The sequence below is a fragment of the Alosa pseudoharengus genome, unplaced genomic scaffold (assembly GCF_046254945.1).
Source record: "Alosa pseudoharengus isolate Yale_2024_CS ecotype anadromous, Long Island Sound unplaced genomic scaffold, YU_APseudo_1.1 YU_APseudo_1.1_scf_4, whole genome shotgun sequence".
Classification (NCBI taxonomy): domain Eukaryota; kingdom Metazoa; phylum Chordata; class Actinopteri; order Clupeiformes; family Clupeidae; genus Alosa; species Alosa pseudoharengus.
Genome location: NW_027468774.1, coordinates 18,586,992 through 18,602,516, shown reverse-complemented (window position 1 = coordinate 18,602,516; position 15,525 = coordinate 18,586,992). Strand labels below are relative to the sequence as shown.

General features: G+C 40.0%; 1 protein-coding gene across 1 annotated transcript; it reads left to right on the top strand.

The window, feature by feature from the left end:
- The first annotated feature begins 6,114 nt into the window (after positions 1-6,114).
- On the top strand, positions 6,115-15,143 carry tubg1 (tubulin, gamma 1). The gene is made up of 11 exons (XM_076265125.1): positions 6,115-6,254; positions 6,936-7,048; positions 9,288-9,455; positions 9,978-10,046; positions 10,888-10,967; positions 11,134-11,260; positions 11,939-12,025; positions 12,224-12,373; positions 12,667-12,819; positions 13,024-13,185; positions 13,612-15,143. The coding sequence occupies exons 1-11, from the start codon at positions 6,206-6,208 to the stop codon at positions 13,807-13,809; spliced, it is 1,356 nt and encodes a 451-aa protein (XP_076121240.1). The 5' UTR covers positions 6,115-6,205; the 3' UTR covers positions 13,810-15,143.
- The last annotated feature ends 382 nt before the right edge of the window (positions 15,144-15,525 follow it).

The following is a 15,525-nucleotide window of genomic DNA, read 5'->3' as shown; positions in this document are numbered from 1 at the left end:
ATGCAGCCTTGACCTTTATCTAATTTATGACACTGGAAATGTCCTGGATGTTTTACTAGCCTATGTCTAAAAAATAATGTATGTATGACCGTGGTAAAGTTGGTTTTATATTGGACGTTGGATATTCGACACATTCGAAAAATCTATTTAGCACTGACTACGAGGGTCGAGTTTGTGTCAAACCAACTTTAATGTGTTTAAACAAGGCCTGCCTATATTACACAAAGCTTCTTTTGTCCAAAAACCCATGTTTTGATTTTATGAATTTTTTAGGCTGATAAAAGATTTCAATCTATTATGCGGCTTCACCTTTTGACTTACCCATACTAAAACACATCTCCTGAACTCGGCTTACTGCCCTTTCTAGTACACAAAGCTTCTTTTTCCCTAAAACCTACTCTTTGATTTTATACAATTTTTAATGTTAAATGTTTCAAATCTATTATGCGGCTTGCCCTTTTGACCTACCCATGTCAAAACACATCTGGTGAACTCGGATTACTGCTCTATATAGTACACAAAGCTTCTTTTTCCCAAAAATCCATTCTTTGATTTTATAAATATTTTTTAATGTAAAAAAAATGCTTTAAATGCTTTAAATCTATTATGCGGCTTGACCTTTTGACCTAACCATGTCAAAACACATCTGTTGCACTCAGCTAACTGCCCTACATAATACACAAAGCTTATTTTTTCCAAAAACTCACTCTTTGATTTTATATTAATTTTTTACTATTCAAAAATGCTATAAATCTATTATGCGAATTGACCTTTTGACCAACCCATGTCAAAACACATCTGCTGCACTCAGTTAACTGCCCTACATAGTACACAAAGCTTCTTTTTTTCAAAAACTTACTCTTTGATTTTATATACATTTTTTACTATTCAAAAATGCTATAAATCTATTATGCGAATCGACCTTTTGATCTACCCATGTCAAAACACATCTGCTGCACTCAGCTAACTGCCCTACATAATACACAAAGCTTATTTTGTCCAAAAACTTACTTTTTGATTTTATATAAATTTTTTATTATTCAAAAATGCTATAAATCTATTATGCGGCTTGACCATTTGACCTACCCATGTCAAAACACATCTGCTGCACTCGGCTAACTGCCCTACATAGTACACAAAGCTTCTTTTTTCCAAAAATGCACTCTTTGATTTTATATAATTTTTTTACTATTCAAAAATGCTATAAATCTATTATGTGCCTTCACCTTCTGACCTACCCATGTCAAAACACATCTGTTGCACTCGGCTAACTGCCCTACATAGTACACAAAGCTTCTTTTTTTCAAAAACGCACTCTTTGATTTTATATTATTTTTTTACTATTCAAAAATGCTATAAATCTATTATGTGCCTTCACCTTTTGACCTAGCCATGTCAAAACACATCTGCTGCACTCAGCTAACTGTCCTACATACAGTAGTACACAAAGCTTCTTTTTTCCAAAAACTCACTCTTTGATTTTATATTAATTTATTACTATTCAAAAATGCAAAAAAACAAGCTACCTCTTTGTAGGTAGACATACATCATTTATATTTATTAAGTTAACTATATTTTGTTTTCCATCCAAAGTTCCATTTGGCTGTGTAAATCAACTGGATTTCTTTAAATTTTCAATAAATGTATAATATAGATTTATAGCATTTTTTGATAATAAAACATCTATAAAATCAAAGAGTGGGCTTTGGAAAAAAATAAGCTTTGTGTACTATGAAGGGCAGTTAGCTGAGTGCAGCAGATGTGTTTTGACATGGGTAGGTCAAAAGGTCAGGTCGCATAATAGATTTATAGCATTTTTGAATAGTAAAAAATTTATATAAAATCAAAGAGTGCGTTTTTGAAAAAAAGAAGCTTTGTGTACTATGTAGGGCAGTTAACCGAGTGCAGCAGATGTGTTTTGATATGGGTAAGTCGAAAGGGGAAGGCACATAATAGATTTATAGCATTTTTGAATAGTAAAAAATGTATATAAAATCAAAAAGTGGGCTTTGGAAAAAAATAAGCTTTGTGTACTATGTAGGGCAGTTAGCTGAGTGCAGCAGATGTGTTTTGACATGGGTAGGTCAAAAGGTCAGGTCGCATAATAGATTTATAGCATTTTTGAATAGTAAAAAATTTATATAAAATCAAAGAGTGCGTTTTTGAAAAAAAGAAGCTTTGTGTACTATGTAGGGCAGTTAACCGAGTGCAGCAGATGTGTTTTGATATGGGTAAGTCGAAAGGGGAAGGCACATAATAGATTTATAGCATTTTTGAATAGTAAAAAATGTATATAAAATCAAAAAGTGGGCTTTGGAAAAAAATAAGCTTGGTGTACTATGTAGGGCAGTTAGCTGAGTGCAGCAGATGTGTTTTGACATGGGTAGGTCAAAAGGTCAGGTCGCATAATAGATTTATAGCATTTTTGAATAGTAAAAAATTTATATAAAATCAAAGAGTGTGTTTTTGAAAAAAAGAAGCTTTGTGTACTATGTAGGGCAGTTAACCGAGTGCAGCAGATGTGTTTTGATATGGGTAAGTCGAAAGGGGAAGGCACATAAAAGATGTATAGCATTTTTGAATAGTAAAAAAATTATATAAAATCAAAGAGTGCGTTTTTGAAAAAAAGAAGCTTTGTGTACTATGTAGGGCAGTTAACCGAGTGCAGCAGATGTGTTTTGATATGGGTAAGGCGAAAGGGGAAGGCACATAATAGATTTATAGCATTTTTGAATAGTAAAAAATGTATATAAAATCAAAGAGTGCGTTTTTGAAAAAAAGAAGCTTTGTGTACTATGTAGGCAAGTTAGCTGAGTGCAACAGATGTGTTTTGACATGGGTAGGTCAAAAGGTCAAGCCACATAATAGATGTATAGCATTTTTGAATAATAAAAAATTAATATAAAATCAAAGAGTACGTTTTTGGACAAAATAAGCTTTGTGTATTATGTAGGGCAGTTAGCTGAGTGCAGCAGATGTGTTTTGACATGGGTAGGTCAAAAGGTCGATTCGCATAATAGATTTATAGCATTTTTATAAAGTAAAAAATTAATATAAAATCAAAGAGTGAGTTTTTGGAAAAAATAAGCTTTGTGTACTATGAAGGCCAGTTAGCTGAGTGCAACAGATGTGTTTTGACATGGGTAGGTCAAAAGGTCAAGCCGCATAATAGATTTATAGCATTTTTGAATAGTAAAAAATGAATATAAAATCAAAGAGTGAGTTTCTGGGAAAAAAGAAGCATTGTGCACTATGAAGGGCAGTTAGCTGAGTGCAACAGATGTGTTTTGACATGGTTAGGTCAAAAGGTCAAGCCGCATAATAGATTTAAAGCATTTAAAGCATTTTTTTTACATTAAAAAATATTTATAAAATCAAAGAATGGATTTTTGGGAAAAAGAAGCTTTGTGTACTATATAGAGCAGTAATCCGAGTTCACCAGATGTGTTTTGACATGGGTAGGTCAAAAGGTGAAGGCACATAATAGATTTATAGCATTGTTGAATAGTAAAAAAATAATATAAAATCAAAGAGTGCGTTTTTGAAAAAAAGAAGCTTTGTGTACTATGTAGGGCAGTTAGCCGAGTGCAACAGATGTGTTTTGACATGGGTAGGTCAAAAGGTCGATTCGCATAATAGATTTATAGCATTTTTATAAAGTAAAAAATTAATATAAAATCAAAGAGTGCATTTTTGGAAAAAAGAAGCTTTGTGTACTATGTAGGGCAGTTAGCCGAGTGCAGCAGATGTGTTTTGACATGGGTAGGTCAAAAGGTCAAGCCACATAATAGATTTATAGCATTTTTGAATAATAAAAAATTAATATAAAATCAAAGAGTAAGTTTTTGGACAAAATAAGCTTTGTGTATTATGTAGGGAAGTTAGCTGAGTGCAGCAGATGTGTTTTGACATGGGTAGGTCAAAAGGTCGATTCGCATAATAGATTTATAGCATTTTTATAAAGTAAAAAATTAATATAAAATCAAAGAGTGAGTTTTTGGAAAAAATAAGCTTTGTGTACTATGAAGGCCAGTTAGCTGAGTGCAACAGATGTGTTTTGACATGGGTAGGTCAAAAGGTCAAGCCGCATAATAGATTTATAGCATTTTTGAATAGTAAAAAATGTATATAAAATCAAAGAGTAAGTTTTTGAAAAAAAGAAGCTTTGTGTACTATGTAGGGCAGTTAACTGAGTGCAGCAGATGTGTTTTGACATGGGTTGGTCAAAAGGTCAATTCGCATAATAGATTCATAGCATTTTTGAATAGTAAAAAATTAATATAAAATCAAAGAGTGAGTTTTTGGAAAAAAGAAGCTTTGTGTATTATGTAGGGCAGTTAGCTGAGTGCAACAGATGTGTTTTGACATGGTTAGGTCAAAAGGTCAAGCCGCATAATAGATTTAAAGCATTTAAAGCATTTTTTTTACATTAAAAAATATTTATAAAATCAAAGAATGGATTTTTGGAAAAAAGAAGCTTTGTGTACTATATAGAGCAGTAATCCGAGTTCACCAGATGTGTTTTGACATGGGTAGGTCAAAAGGGCAAGCCGCATAATAGATTTGAAACATTTAACATTAAAAATTGTATAAAATCAAAGAGTAGGTTTTAGGGAAAAAGAAGCTTTGTGTACTAGAAAGGGCAGTAAGCCGAGTTCAGGAGATGTGTTTTAGTATGGGTAAGTCAAAAGGTGAAGCCGCATAATAGATTGAAATCTTTTATCAGCCTAAAAAATTCATAAAATCAAAACATGGGTTTTTGGACAAAAGAAGCTTTGTGTAATATAGGCAGGCCTTGTTTAAACACATTAAAGTTGGTTTGACACAAACTCGACCCTCGTAGTCAGTGCTAAATAGATTTTTCGAATGTGTCGAATATCCAACGTCCAATATAAAACCAACTTTACCACGGTGTATGTATAGGGCAAATAAAATGGAGCATTAATCTAATCTAATCTAATCTAATCTATAAAAGCTATTTGTGTATAGGGAACTTCGTCAGAAGCCAGCAAGTCTCAGCCTGCTTTTGCTTTTAGTTATTTGATAAGTGATACTTTCCAGAGCCGGACAGTAACGGAGTACATTTACTTGAGTACAGTACTTGAGTACAATTTTGAGGGATCTGTACTTTACTCGAGTATCATTTTTCGGGTGTAGCCTACTCGTGACTTTACTCAAGTACATTTGAGAGGCAAATGTTGTACTCTTTACTCCACTACATTTCTATCCATAACCGTGAGTACCTGTTACTTCTTCTTCTTCTTCTTGTTTCCCTCTCAAACGTGATTGAATTGTGCAGGCGCCACTGATCACAGCCTATCAGCAATCACCTTCAGCTGTCCGCCAAAGTCAACTCCATGGTCAGATTTAGATAAGAGACGAAACCATGGACGAAATAATGGATGAAGACGCAGCAGGTCCATCCCGGGAATGTGCCAACCTGTGGCCCACCTCGCCAGACTATTTCAATTTTCTGAACAAGTTAATGATAGTTTTCGCTTTAAGTGTTTCAATTACAAAATAGTATTTTGTATTTGAAATACGTATTTTATATACATGTATTAGAAATACTGCCCGTCCCTGGCAACATGGTAGAAAGATGAAAATGACTTGATTTTACTTTAAATTCCTTTTACATTCTCCAAGGTATTAACCAAAGATTCTAGAACAGAGCTCTGTTCTAGAATCTTTGGTATTAACATTAACATTTTTCATTACTCAATGTAGGACGTTTCTGTACATAAATGTAACCACTGTGGCAGTAATGCAATATTTAGAAAATGTAGGCTACTCTTGTACTCTTGATACTCATTACTTTTAAAAACAAGTACTTCAGACTTTTACTTAAGTAGACACCTGACTGTTGTACTTTTACTTGTACTTGTACTTGTAATTGTGCAAAATATTATAATACAAAGTGCAAGGTTACAAATGGTACAAAATACCGTTAATAAAGTGTGTACAGTAAAGTATACATTGCAATGCATGAACGTAAGCGAAATGGTTTATGATGGTGCCCTAAAAAAAGTCCGTGATGCTCTCAGGAAATGAACGCAACCGGACAGGGAGCATGCGCTCTTCAGAGAGGCAGGAAGCCGTTTTGCGGCATTTGTGATGTTGAAGCGGGAAGCCACGGAAATCTGCTCCCACTGACAGTCAACAACGCAAAAGGAGACAGCTTCACCAGTCCACTAAGAGGACAAGCATGCCTCGAGAGATCATAACACTACAACTTGGACAATGCGGGAATCAAAGTATGAAAATTGATTATATGTGGTTCCTAAGGTTCATCTTTCCTAACATAGGCCCGTTGTGTCCAACGTTAGCATTACTTAGGTTGCTAGCTAGCTAGCTAGCTAGTCAGTTTGGTAACGGTAGACCTACTACTACACTGTTAGTAACAATGTAAAGAATAACGCTATAACAGTCACCTACAGAGAATAACCGCTAGAGAAACCCGCATTATTCTAGTTAAGTAGTTTGCAAATGGCAAAATCTGAACATTTTGCCATAATCACCAGGCTAACGTTACCATCTGCCGTATGACGTAAAATTCACCCACAACATCGGGTAACGTACCATGGGTTTCTTATTTCTTCAGCGACAAAAAGGTGGCCCGCCCTGTGAAAGCCAGCCAGTTGATGCATAACGAATAGAGCATCTAGATACAATGTACGAGATATATCTCTTGTTGCCTATTTTTTATTTAACATCGCGCATCTGTGTTTGTTAAATAACTTGTAAATTAACGTTATTCTTCTACCATTAATTAGCACAGCGGTTCTCTGAACTGAACACATTTTTTTAAATCAAAATATCTGTTGTAAAGTACAAGGATTTATGCCCAGTTAAATACAGTTAAGGTTACACTTGATCAAGCAGATTTGCTGTCAGCCATGTGAATTCACAGTTGTGTGATTTAATGTCCCTGGCAGTTGGATTTGAGTTCTGGAAGCAGCTGTGTGCTGAGCATGGCATCAGTCCTGAGGGCATTGTGGAGGAGTTCGCCACAGAGGGCACGGACCGAAAAGATGTATTCTTCTACCAAGTAAGGGGCAAACGAGTATAAACTGTATCTTCAAAAAAAGCAAACAAAAGTGGCAGTGAGTTGCATTGCAAGCTGTGACAGTTGTCAGTACTGATGACACATGATGACACAACTACTAGGTGGTTTGAGTAGGGCCATTTGGACTCTTTTGAAAAGCATTCAAGCAGATTTGAGCCCTCAATATATAGCACTGGCTCGGCCTGGCTCGATAGTGGGCCTGCGGTTATTGTTATCAGTATATTATAGTGTGCAGACCATCTCCTTCTCTCTCTGACACGTTTTGTCTGGCACCTGTTACACATTTTTTTGGATGTGCGCACCTGTCTCTACAAATACTGCGGTTATTGTTGCCATTGTTGTAGGCCAGAGAGAAATTAAGGGAAAAAACTTAAGGTGCTTTGTGCAACCGGCCCCAGGTGTTTAACTAGAACGGCTGCAGTCCAGTTCATTAGCATGTCTGTTCATATCAACTACAATGTTTGCCTCTGTGGGTGCAAAGACGTAATAATGTCCATTTCGTGCCTCTGTGTGTGTGTGTGTGTAGCCAGAGACTTTCTAATGAGAAGACACAGCACTTAAAAAACCCTCCATGGAAATGCATGGGGCTAGTTTGTAACGGCCGTTACTACACATATCACACCCCTTCCTCGCCAAAACGTCAACATGTGTATACATTGAGCCATTCATGTGGTGTGATGTGACTACATTGAGCCAATTATGTGCTGTGTTGTGCAGTCATCGTGCCAATCATGTGTTGTGAACTCGCCGCTGAAGCACGGTTGGTGTCATGAAGCCTTGCGCACGTGCATTTCTGCCGAATAGGATGCCCGATGAGTACCCAAAAAGCGTTGCCATATGACCGCTGAGTGGAGGGACTTGCCTAAAAGGACTTTGGTGTAGCTCTGCAAAATGGCACATGTTGGTGTTGGTTATACATTTGTTTTTGCTGCAGTTCAAAAAATTGTCCACTAGATGGTACAAAACAATAACATTTGGTGCCGAAATCTAGATGGTGGCCTGTGGAAAAACTGAAAGCTATGATGCCAGCAGGCAGTCATCATTTCCCATACCTCTGTAACTTATTGCAATGTAACCCTCCATGTATATGACTCCCCTTAAGCACCTTGGCAGTCAGGTACCCATAATATTCGGACTTATGAGGGAAAGGTTTTGTACTAAAGTAGTAGTATGGAGAGGTAATGTATATAGCTTTTGTACTGCTCCCTGGGATCTAATTATGTTATGTAGGCCTATATATTGTCCTTCCTGAATGTTCATGGCTGCAGATTAAAACCAAGTGAGTGGCTTATGAAGAGAGAGAAAAAAAATAATATAAAAATAATTGTCACTAACTAATGTAACCTGATTGGTCATTTATCATATGAAGTTGGATTATTTTGCCTAATCTTTGTATATTTTAGACACAGTCCAATCATGTTTGTTATTATCTCCTTGATTAGTTTTGGCTGATAAATAAAAGGTCCATCTAGAGAAGCAGTTAGTGATACTGGTGAGAGGTTGCTGATATTTGAGCTCACCCTCTAGCAATGAACTATTACTCGACATGTCATCTGTCCATCAAACAGTACTTCTATGCTACTTCTATAGTACTGAACAGTACTTCAGAATTTTATTTGGTTGGATCATTGTGTCATGGCCAAGTGGTAACAGATTGATTGTAACTGTGTGTTTTGTTTATACTTCGTAGCTGCAACTGTTATTTCCACTACCGATCAAAAGTTTGGGGTCACTTAGAAATTTCCATTCCAATCCATTATAGACAGAATACCAGCTGAGATCAGTTCAGCATTGTTTTTTTAATCAGGGCGGCGGTTTTCAGATTACATTATGTGCGTACATAATTGCAAAAGGGTTCTCGACTGTTGTAGAAAGAAATGCAATATATTTTATTTTATTATTATTTTTGATATTTAATGCAATATCTACATTGCCCATTATCAGCAACCATTCATCCAATGTTCCAAATTCTGTTTACTAATCTGATATCATCAGCTGCCCTGATTAGAAAAACAATGCTGAACTGATTTCAGCTGGTATTCTGTCTATAATGGATTGGAATGGAAATTTCTAAGTGACCCCAAACTTTGGACCAGTAGTGTACGTGTTTGAGACATGTGCATAATTTAGTATTTTGACGTAGTGTCTCTGAATGACTTGCATTACTTGTGTCCCCGAGAGCTGTTTGTTTATCTGAGTGTTCGTCCCCGGGTGACCACAGGCAGACGATGAGCACTACATCCCCCGGGCAGTGCTGCTGGACCTGGAGCCGCGCGTCATCCACTCCATCCTGAACTCGCCCTACGCCAACCTGTACAACCCGGAGAACATCTACCTGTCGGAGCACGGCGGTGGCGCCGGGAACAACTGGGCCAGTGGCTTCTCTCAGGTGATTAACACACACAAAAAGGATACACACACAAACACATGCTCTTTCATGTCTTGCACATCTTCTTTATCAGGGTAATTTGTATGGGGATGTCAGTAAATGTACTGGTGCAAGTACACACATAGGCACACACATATAGACACACATATGCATACCACATTCCTTTATTCTCTCCTGCTTGTTCCACATGTTTAGATTCTCTCCTCTTTAGCAGGGCTCCAGACAAAAAACAAATAATCCTTGGAAGCTAACATTTTCATCTCCAGTGAAAAATATCATTGAGATAATATGATGAAACACATGAAGATTCCTTATAGTCACCAACTTCTGCAACAAACAGTATATTTGCAAAAGAAACTGTTGGCATAATTTGGGTAAAATAAAAAAGCTAGGCACATTGGCGACCATTTTAGTTGCCATCTGGAGCCCTGTTTAGTTGTTATGATGGTGTTGTTGTAAGGATTTCAGTGTATACATGTATATATTGGTACATGTAAACTGGTTGAACATGATCTGTCACAGGGAGACAAAATCCACGAGGACGTGTTTGACATCATCGACAGAGAGGCAGACGGCAGTGACAGCCTGGAGGTAAACTTCGCCCTTAAGCCATTCAAACATCCGAATTGTCCCCTCCTCTTCTCACAAGGGTGTGACGAGTTGTAGTTAGAGCCATAGAGGCGGATAGATCTGTGATTTTGCCACTGTAGTTGCTTGGTGGAGTTGCTTGGAATAATGTTACACAGCAGTTCAAAATAAGAATGCATGTCTTGTGAGTATGGCACCTCATTCACCAAAATATGCCGGAGTTGAAAAAGTCCTAAATGTGTCACATGCCACCCTTTTTTTGGTCCGGATATTTACTCAGATAAGTTAGGTAATGGATTGCGTAAACGGAGAACACATATAGAAGTTTAACTTTAACACACACACACACACACACACACACACACACACACGTGTGCGAATAGCCACGCATTATTTCACAGGAGGGTGTCATTTCATGGCTATTAAAAGGTCTCCTCCCTCTAAAACAGCAGTCTCCACCCAACCCGCCTTGCTAGGTAATTACCGCCCCACTCATTTAAGACCAAGTGGTGGTTTAGTATGTGTGTGTATGCACCTGAGGGGTTGAGGAAGTGTGTGTGAGTGTGTGTGTGTCCACCTCAGAAATAATGTGTATGTTTGTGGGAACAAGCCTGTGTGTAGGCTACATCTGTGTGATTTTATGTGAAAAGTGTGTGTGTGTGTGTGTGTGTGTGTGAATTCATGTCCTCTTAAAAGAAGGTCAGTAGGACAGTTATAGCTATAAATATGTGTGTATACGCTCTAATTATGAGAAGGAGTAGTTGAGGACACAGGCACCAATTCCTAGATACACACATTGTTACACACACACTCACTCGCAGAGTATGGTGTGTGTGTCTCTCAGGGGTTTGTGCTGTGCCACTCCATCGCTGGAGGAACTGGTTCTGGACTGGGCTCCTATTTATTGGAACGCCTCAATGACAGGTAAGGCCACAGAACACACACACACAAACACACACCTAAGTTTGTGCCTACTGTCACCTTGGAAAGGTTTTGTATTCTAATTTCCAGCATACATGCATCAGTGTAGTTCTCAGTGTGTCTCTGCACCCCCCCCCCCCCTTTCCCTCCTGTGCCTCTGGGAGTGCAGATATCCCAAGAAGCTGGTGCAGACCTACTCAGTGTTCCCCAACCAGGATGAGATGAGTGATGTGGTGGTGCAGCCCTACAACTCTCTCCTGACACTCAAGAGATTGACACAGAATGCCGACTGTGTGGTGAGGGCATACACATATGCACACAGACACACACATACACACACACACATACTCACACATACACTCATTAGATGAGATTAGATTAGATTAGATTAGATTCAACTTTAACTTTACTGTCATTGTGCAGAGTACGAGTACAAAGACAATGAAATACAGTTTGCGTCTAACCAGAAGTACAAAAAAAGCAGAAATGTGCAATGTGATATACAAAGTATAGACAGGTGGTGCATAGACAGGACAAGAAATATAGTGCAATGTAGACAGTAGTATACAGTTGGTTTACAGAAAGTGGTTTAGAGTAATATAAATGAAATATAAATATGTGCAGTGTATTAGCAGTTACCGTATAAGAGCAGAATAAATATGGCTATGTAATATGAAAAATGTATAAACAACATGTACAGATATGTGCAGTGTAGTGGCAGTACCATTATAGTAGTAGTAAGAATAATATAGATATATGCAGTGTATTAACAGAATATATTGTAAGAAAAACGGAATAGATATGGATATTCAGTATGAACCATACAGATATGTACAGCTATGTGCAGTGTGGTAACAGTACCATTGTAGTGCAAAAACAGTAACATTATAAGAGTACTCTCATAATCCAGAATGATGGTGTCTTTCTACATAAAGTTATTGACATTGTACCGTGCCCCCCACCCCCACCTGCAGGTGGTCCTGGATAACACTGCTTTGAACAGGATTGCTACTGATCGACTGCACATCCAGAATCCTTCCTTCTCCCAGATCAATCAGCTGGTAAGATCACTGCTCTCAAACATGCCAGTTGAACCTGACACCCAGCTACACCTCTGCTATTATTCCTATCACCCAAAACTTAAACATAGGTGTGTAAAAATGAAAAATACTTTAAATAGATATTTGTTTTTTTGGAGGATGAAATCTTTTGTTTTTCTTCTGTTTTTTAATCTGAAGCTGTTTTCTGTCTCTCCATAGGTCTCCACCATCATGTCTGCCAGCACAACAACTTTGCGTTACCCTGGTTACATGAACAACGATCTGATTGGTTTGATAGCTTCACTCATCCCCACACCCCGCCTCCACTTCCTCATGACTGGATACACCCCTCTCACCACAGACCAGTCGGTGAGAGAGAGGGAGAGAGGGAGGGAGAGAGGGAGGGAGAGAGGGAGGGAGGGAGGGAGAGAGAGGGGGGGGGGGGGGGAGAAAGAGAGACTATAAACTAACCCCACCATGAGTGAGATGTTGTAGTATTGACTAGAGATTATGAGTTAAATCTGTCAGATTTTTTGTTCACTCACCCATGACATTGCTTCTCCATGTGTCTTTCCCTCCCTTTTGCCATGTCTCCCTCTTTTCCCTCCCCCTGTTCTTGTCCCTTTCTCCCTCCCTCCCTCTCTCTCTGTCTTCGTGTGCAGGTGGCCAGTATCAGGAAGACCACAGTGCTGGACGTGATGAGGAGGCTCCTGCAGCCTAAGAACGTGATGGTGTCCACTGGACGCGACCGCCAGACCAACCACTGCTACATAGCCATTCTCAACATCATCCAGGGAGAGGTGGACCCCACGCAGGTGTGTGTGTGTGTGTGTGTGTGTGTGTGTGTGTGTGTGTGTGTGTGTGTGTGTGTGTGTGTGTGTGTGTGTGTGTGTGGACATTGCTATTAGGTCCTGTGTGTTTATGTGTAAGAGATTACTATCATGGACAGGAAAGAAGTGTGTATTTGCCTCCTTTCACAGATGTTGGTGTGTGTGTGTGTGCGCACGTTCAAACTGTAGGTTCATAAGAGCCTTCAGAGGATCAGGGAGAGGAAGTTGGCCAACTTTATCCCGTGGGGTCCTGCCAGTATCCAGGTGGCACTGTCTCGCAAGTCGCCCTATCTGCCCTCGGCCCACCGCGTCAGCGGCCTCATGATGGCCAACCACACCAGCATCTCCTCGGTACATACACACACACACACACTCACTCACACACACACACACACACACACACACACACACACACACACACACACTCGACTGTGGAGCCTAGAGCTCTTCAGCTCTCCCCCTGCAGTGGAGCCTCACAACTGAATTACACTGAATTGCATTTAGCTGGCTGAGCTCTCCGTTTCCTCAAATTAGATTGTTTTTCCTCCTTTTCTGGTGTAGTTATGTCATGTGTCTGCGTAACAAGCTACTTGAGTTGGAGGCTGGGGGGGGCAATCTGTGAAAGTACTGATTCACACATTAGACTGAAGACTTGTTTGGGAAAGATTTGACAATGGTTGGAATTTGCCTATAATAGGAATGCTGAGTAAATGAAGCATTTGGGACATGAGGCTATTTTTCTATTCCTCTCTCTCTCTCTCTCTCTCTCTCTCTCAGCTGTTTGAGCGCACCTGCAAGCAGTACGACAAGCTGCGGAAGCGCGAGGCCTTCCTGGAGCAGTTCCGGAAGGAGGACATGTTCAAGGACAACTTTGATGAGCTGGACAACTCGCGCGAGGTTGTGCAGCAGCTCATCGACGAGTACAGTGCCGCCACGCGGCCCGACTACATCTCCTGGGGCTCACAGGAGCAGTGAGACACACACACACACACACACACACACACACACACACACACACACACACACACTCACACTCTCAAGGCTGTGCCTCATGAAAAGGAGTCTACACACAGACAAACACACATACACACAGCTGTGCTTCATCAGGAGCCTACACACACACTAACACACACACACACACACACATACACACACACACACACACACTGATAAAGAAGTCTCCGAGCCTTCTACGTCCCTGTGCCACACTCAAAGAGTGGACATTGTTTGCTGAAGCGCCTCCCGGTTGGTCCTGACATGGGATCAGTAAGGACCGTAGCCCTCCAATGATAGAGTAGAGTAGCCAGAAAGGAAATGGCTGTTCCCAGAAGAACAGTCCCTCCTCCTCTTCTTAGAGTCCCATGTCTCTCTCTCTCTCTCTCTCTCTCTCACTCATGTGTGCCTCAAAAAGTGCTCCGCAATTGTAGTCAAGTGCTTGTTCAGTCCATCTCCTCTGCTCTCTCTCTCTCTCTCTGGCACAGTCACCGCTACCTCTCAACCTTTTTTCTTCTTCCTTTTGCTGATCTACAGCTTTCCCTGTCTGGCTGAATGACATACTGCTGCTCCTCCACAGCATTTACTAGAGATGGGCATTCCCATTAATATGTACATAAAAAAAGACACCGTGGCATCCAGGCCTGGTGCATCTGTCTGTAGAGCCCCTGAGCTGTTTGACACGGCAGAAGATAAACAGAAGATGGTTTCCTGTCGTTCCAGATCATCAAGTGACTACTCAGAGGTGTAACTGATCATCTCTCAGTCTGTCTCTCCCCCTTTCTCTCTCTCTCTCTCGCTCTCTTTTTCTCGTTCTCTCTTTCTGACATAGGTTTAAAAATAGCTCAGGCAATCACACAAGAGATGTGTCTGAATGTAACCCTAGAGGGGCTGGAGTAAGACTGGAGACTGAAATGGAGAGTCGGGAAGCACACACACACACACATACACATACACACACACAAAGTTAGTCACATTTTGGTCCCTCCTGCACACAAGCTACACAATCAGTCTTTCCCTCAGGAGAATGAAATATATGCACACACACATATGCACGCACACACACACCCACACACACATATGCACGCACACACACACAGCTGTTTCTGTGTTGCTGCTGAAGGAAACACACAGAATTCTTTGTGGTGTGTGTGTGTGTGTGTGCAAACCACTGTGTTTAATACAGTCCAGGTGTGGATGGTGGAATGGTACTGTGTTCCACTGAGTTCTTAAAGCGTTGCGTGGGTTTGAAGTGGGTCTGACTTGTCCAGGAGAGGCCTGCAGTTTAAATCTCCCACTCAGCCACCCCCCCCCCCCCCCAAAAAAAAAAACACACACACTCCCCCCTCCTCTTCTCCCTCATCCTCAACATGAGCCCAGTGTGCGTGAGCTGGAGCTCTGTCTGACGTCACACACACACACACACACACACACACACACACTTCCCAGTGCCGTCGCTCTGCTCACATGCTCCAAATGTAAATACTCAGCTGCTTCAAATTTACTCAAGTTGTGATATGGTAAAAATAAATGGTTGTTTTTTTTCCAAGAGCGTACATGGTCATTATTTGGAGTGTGCGTGTGTGTGTGTGTGTGAGTGAGAGAGAGAGAGTGCGTGAGAAGGATCCCAAAGTAATAAGAGGGTGTAAAATGAAAAGCATTGTAAAATGGTGAGAGGTAACACTTGTGTGTGCGTAT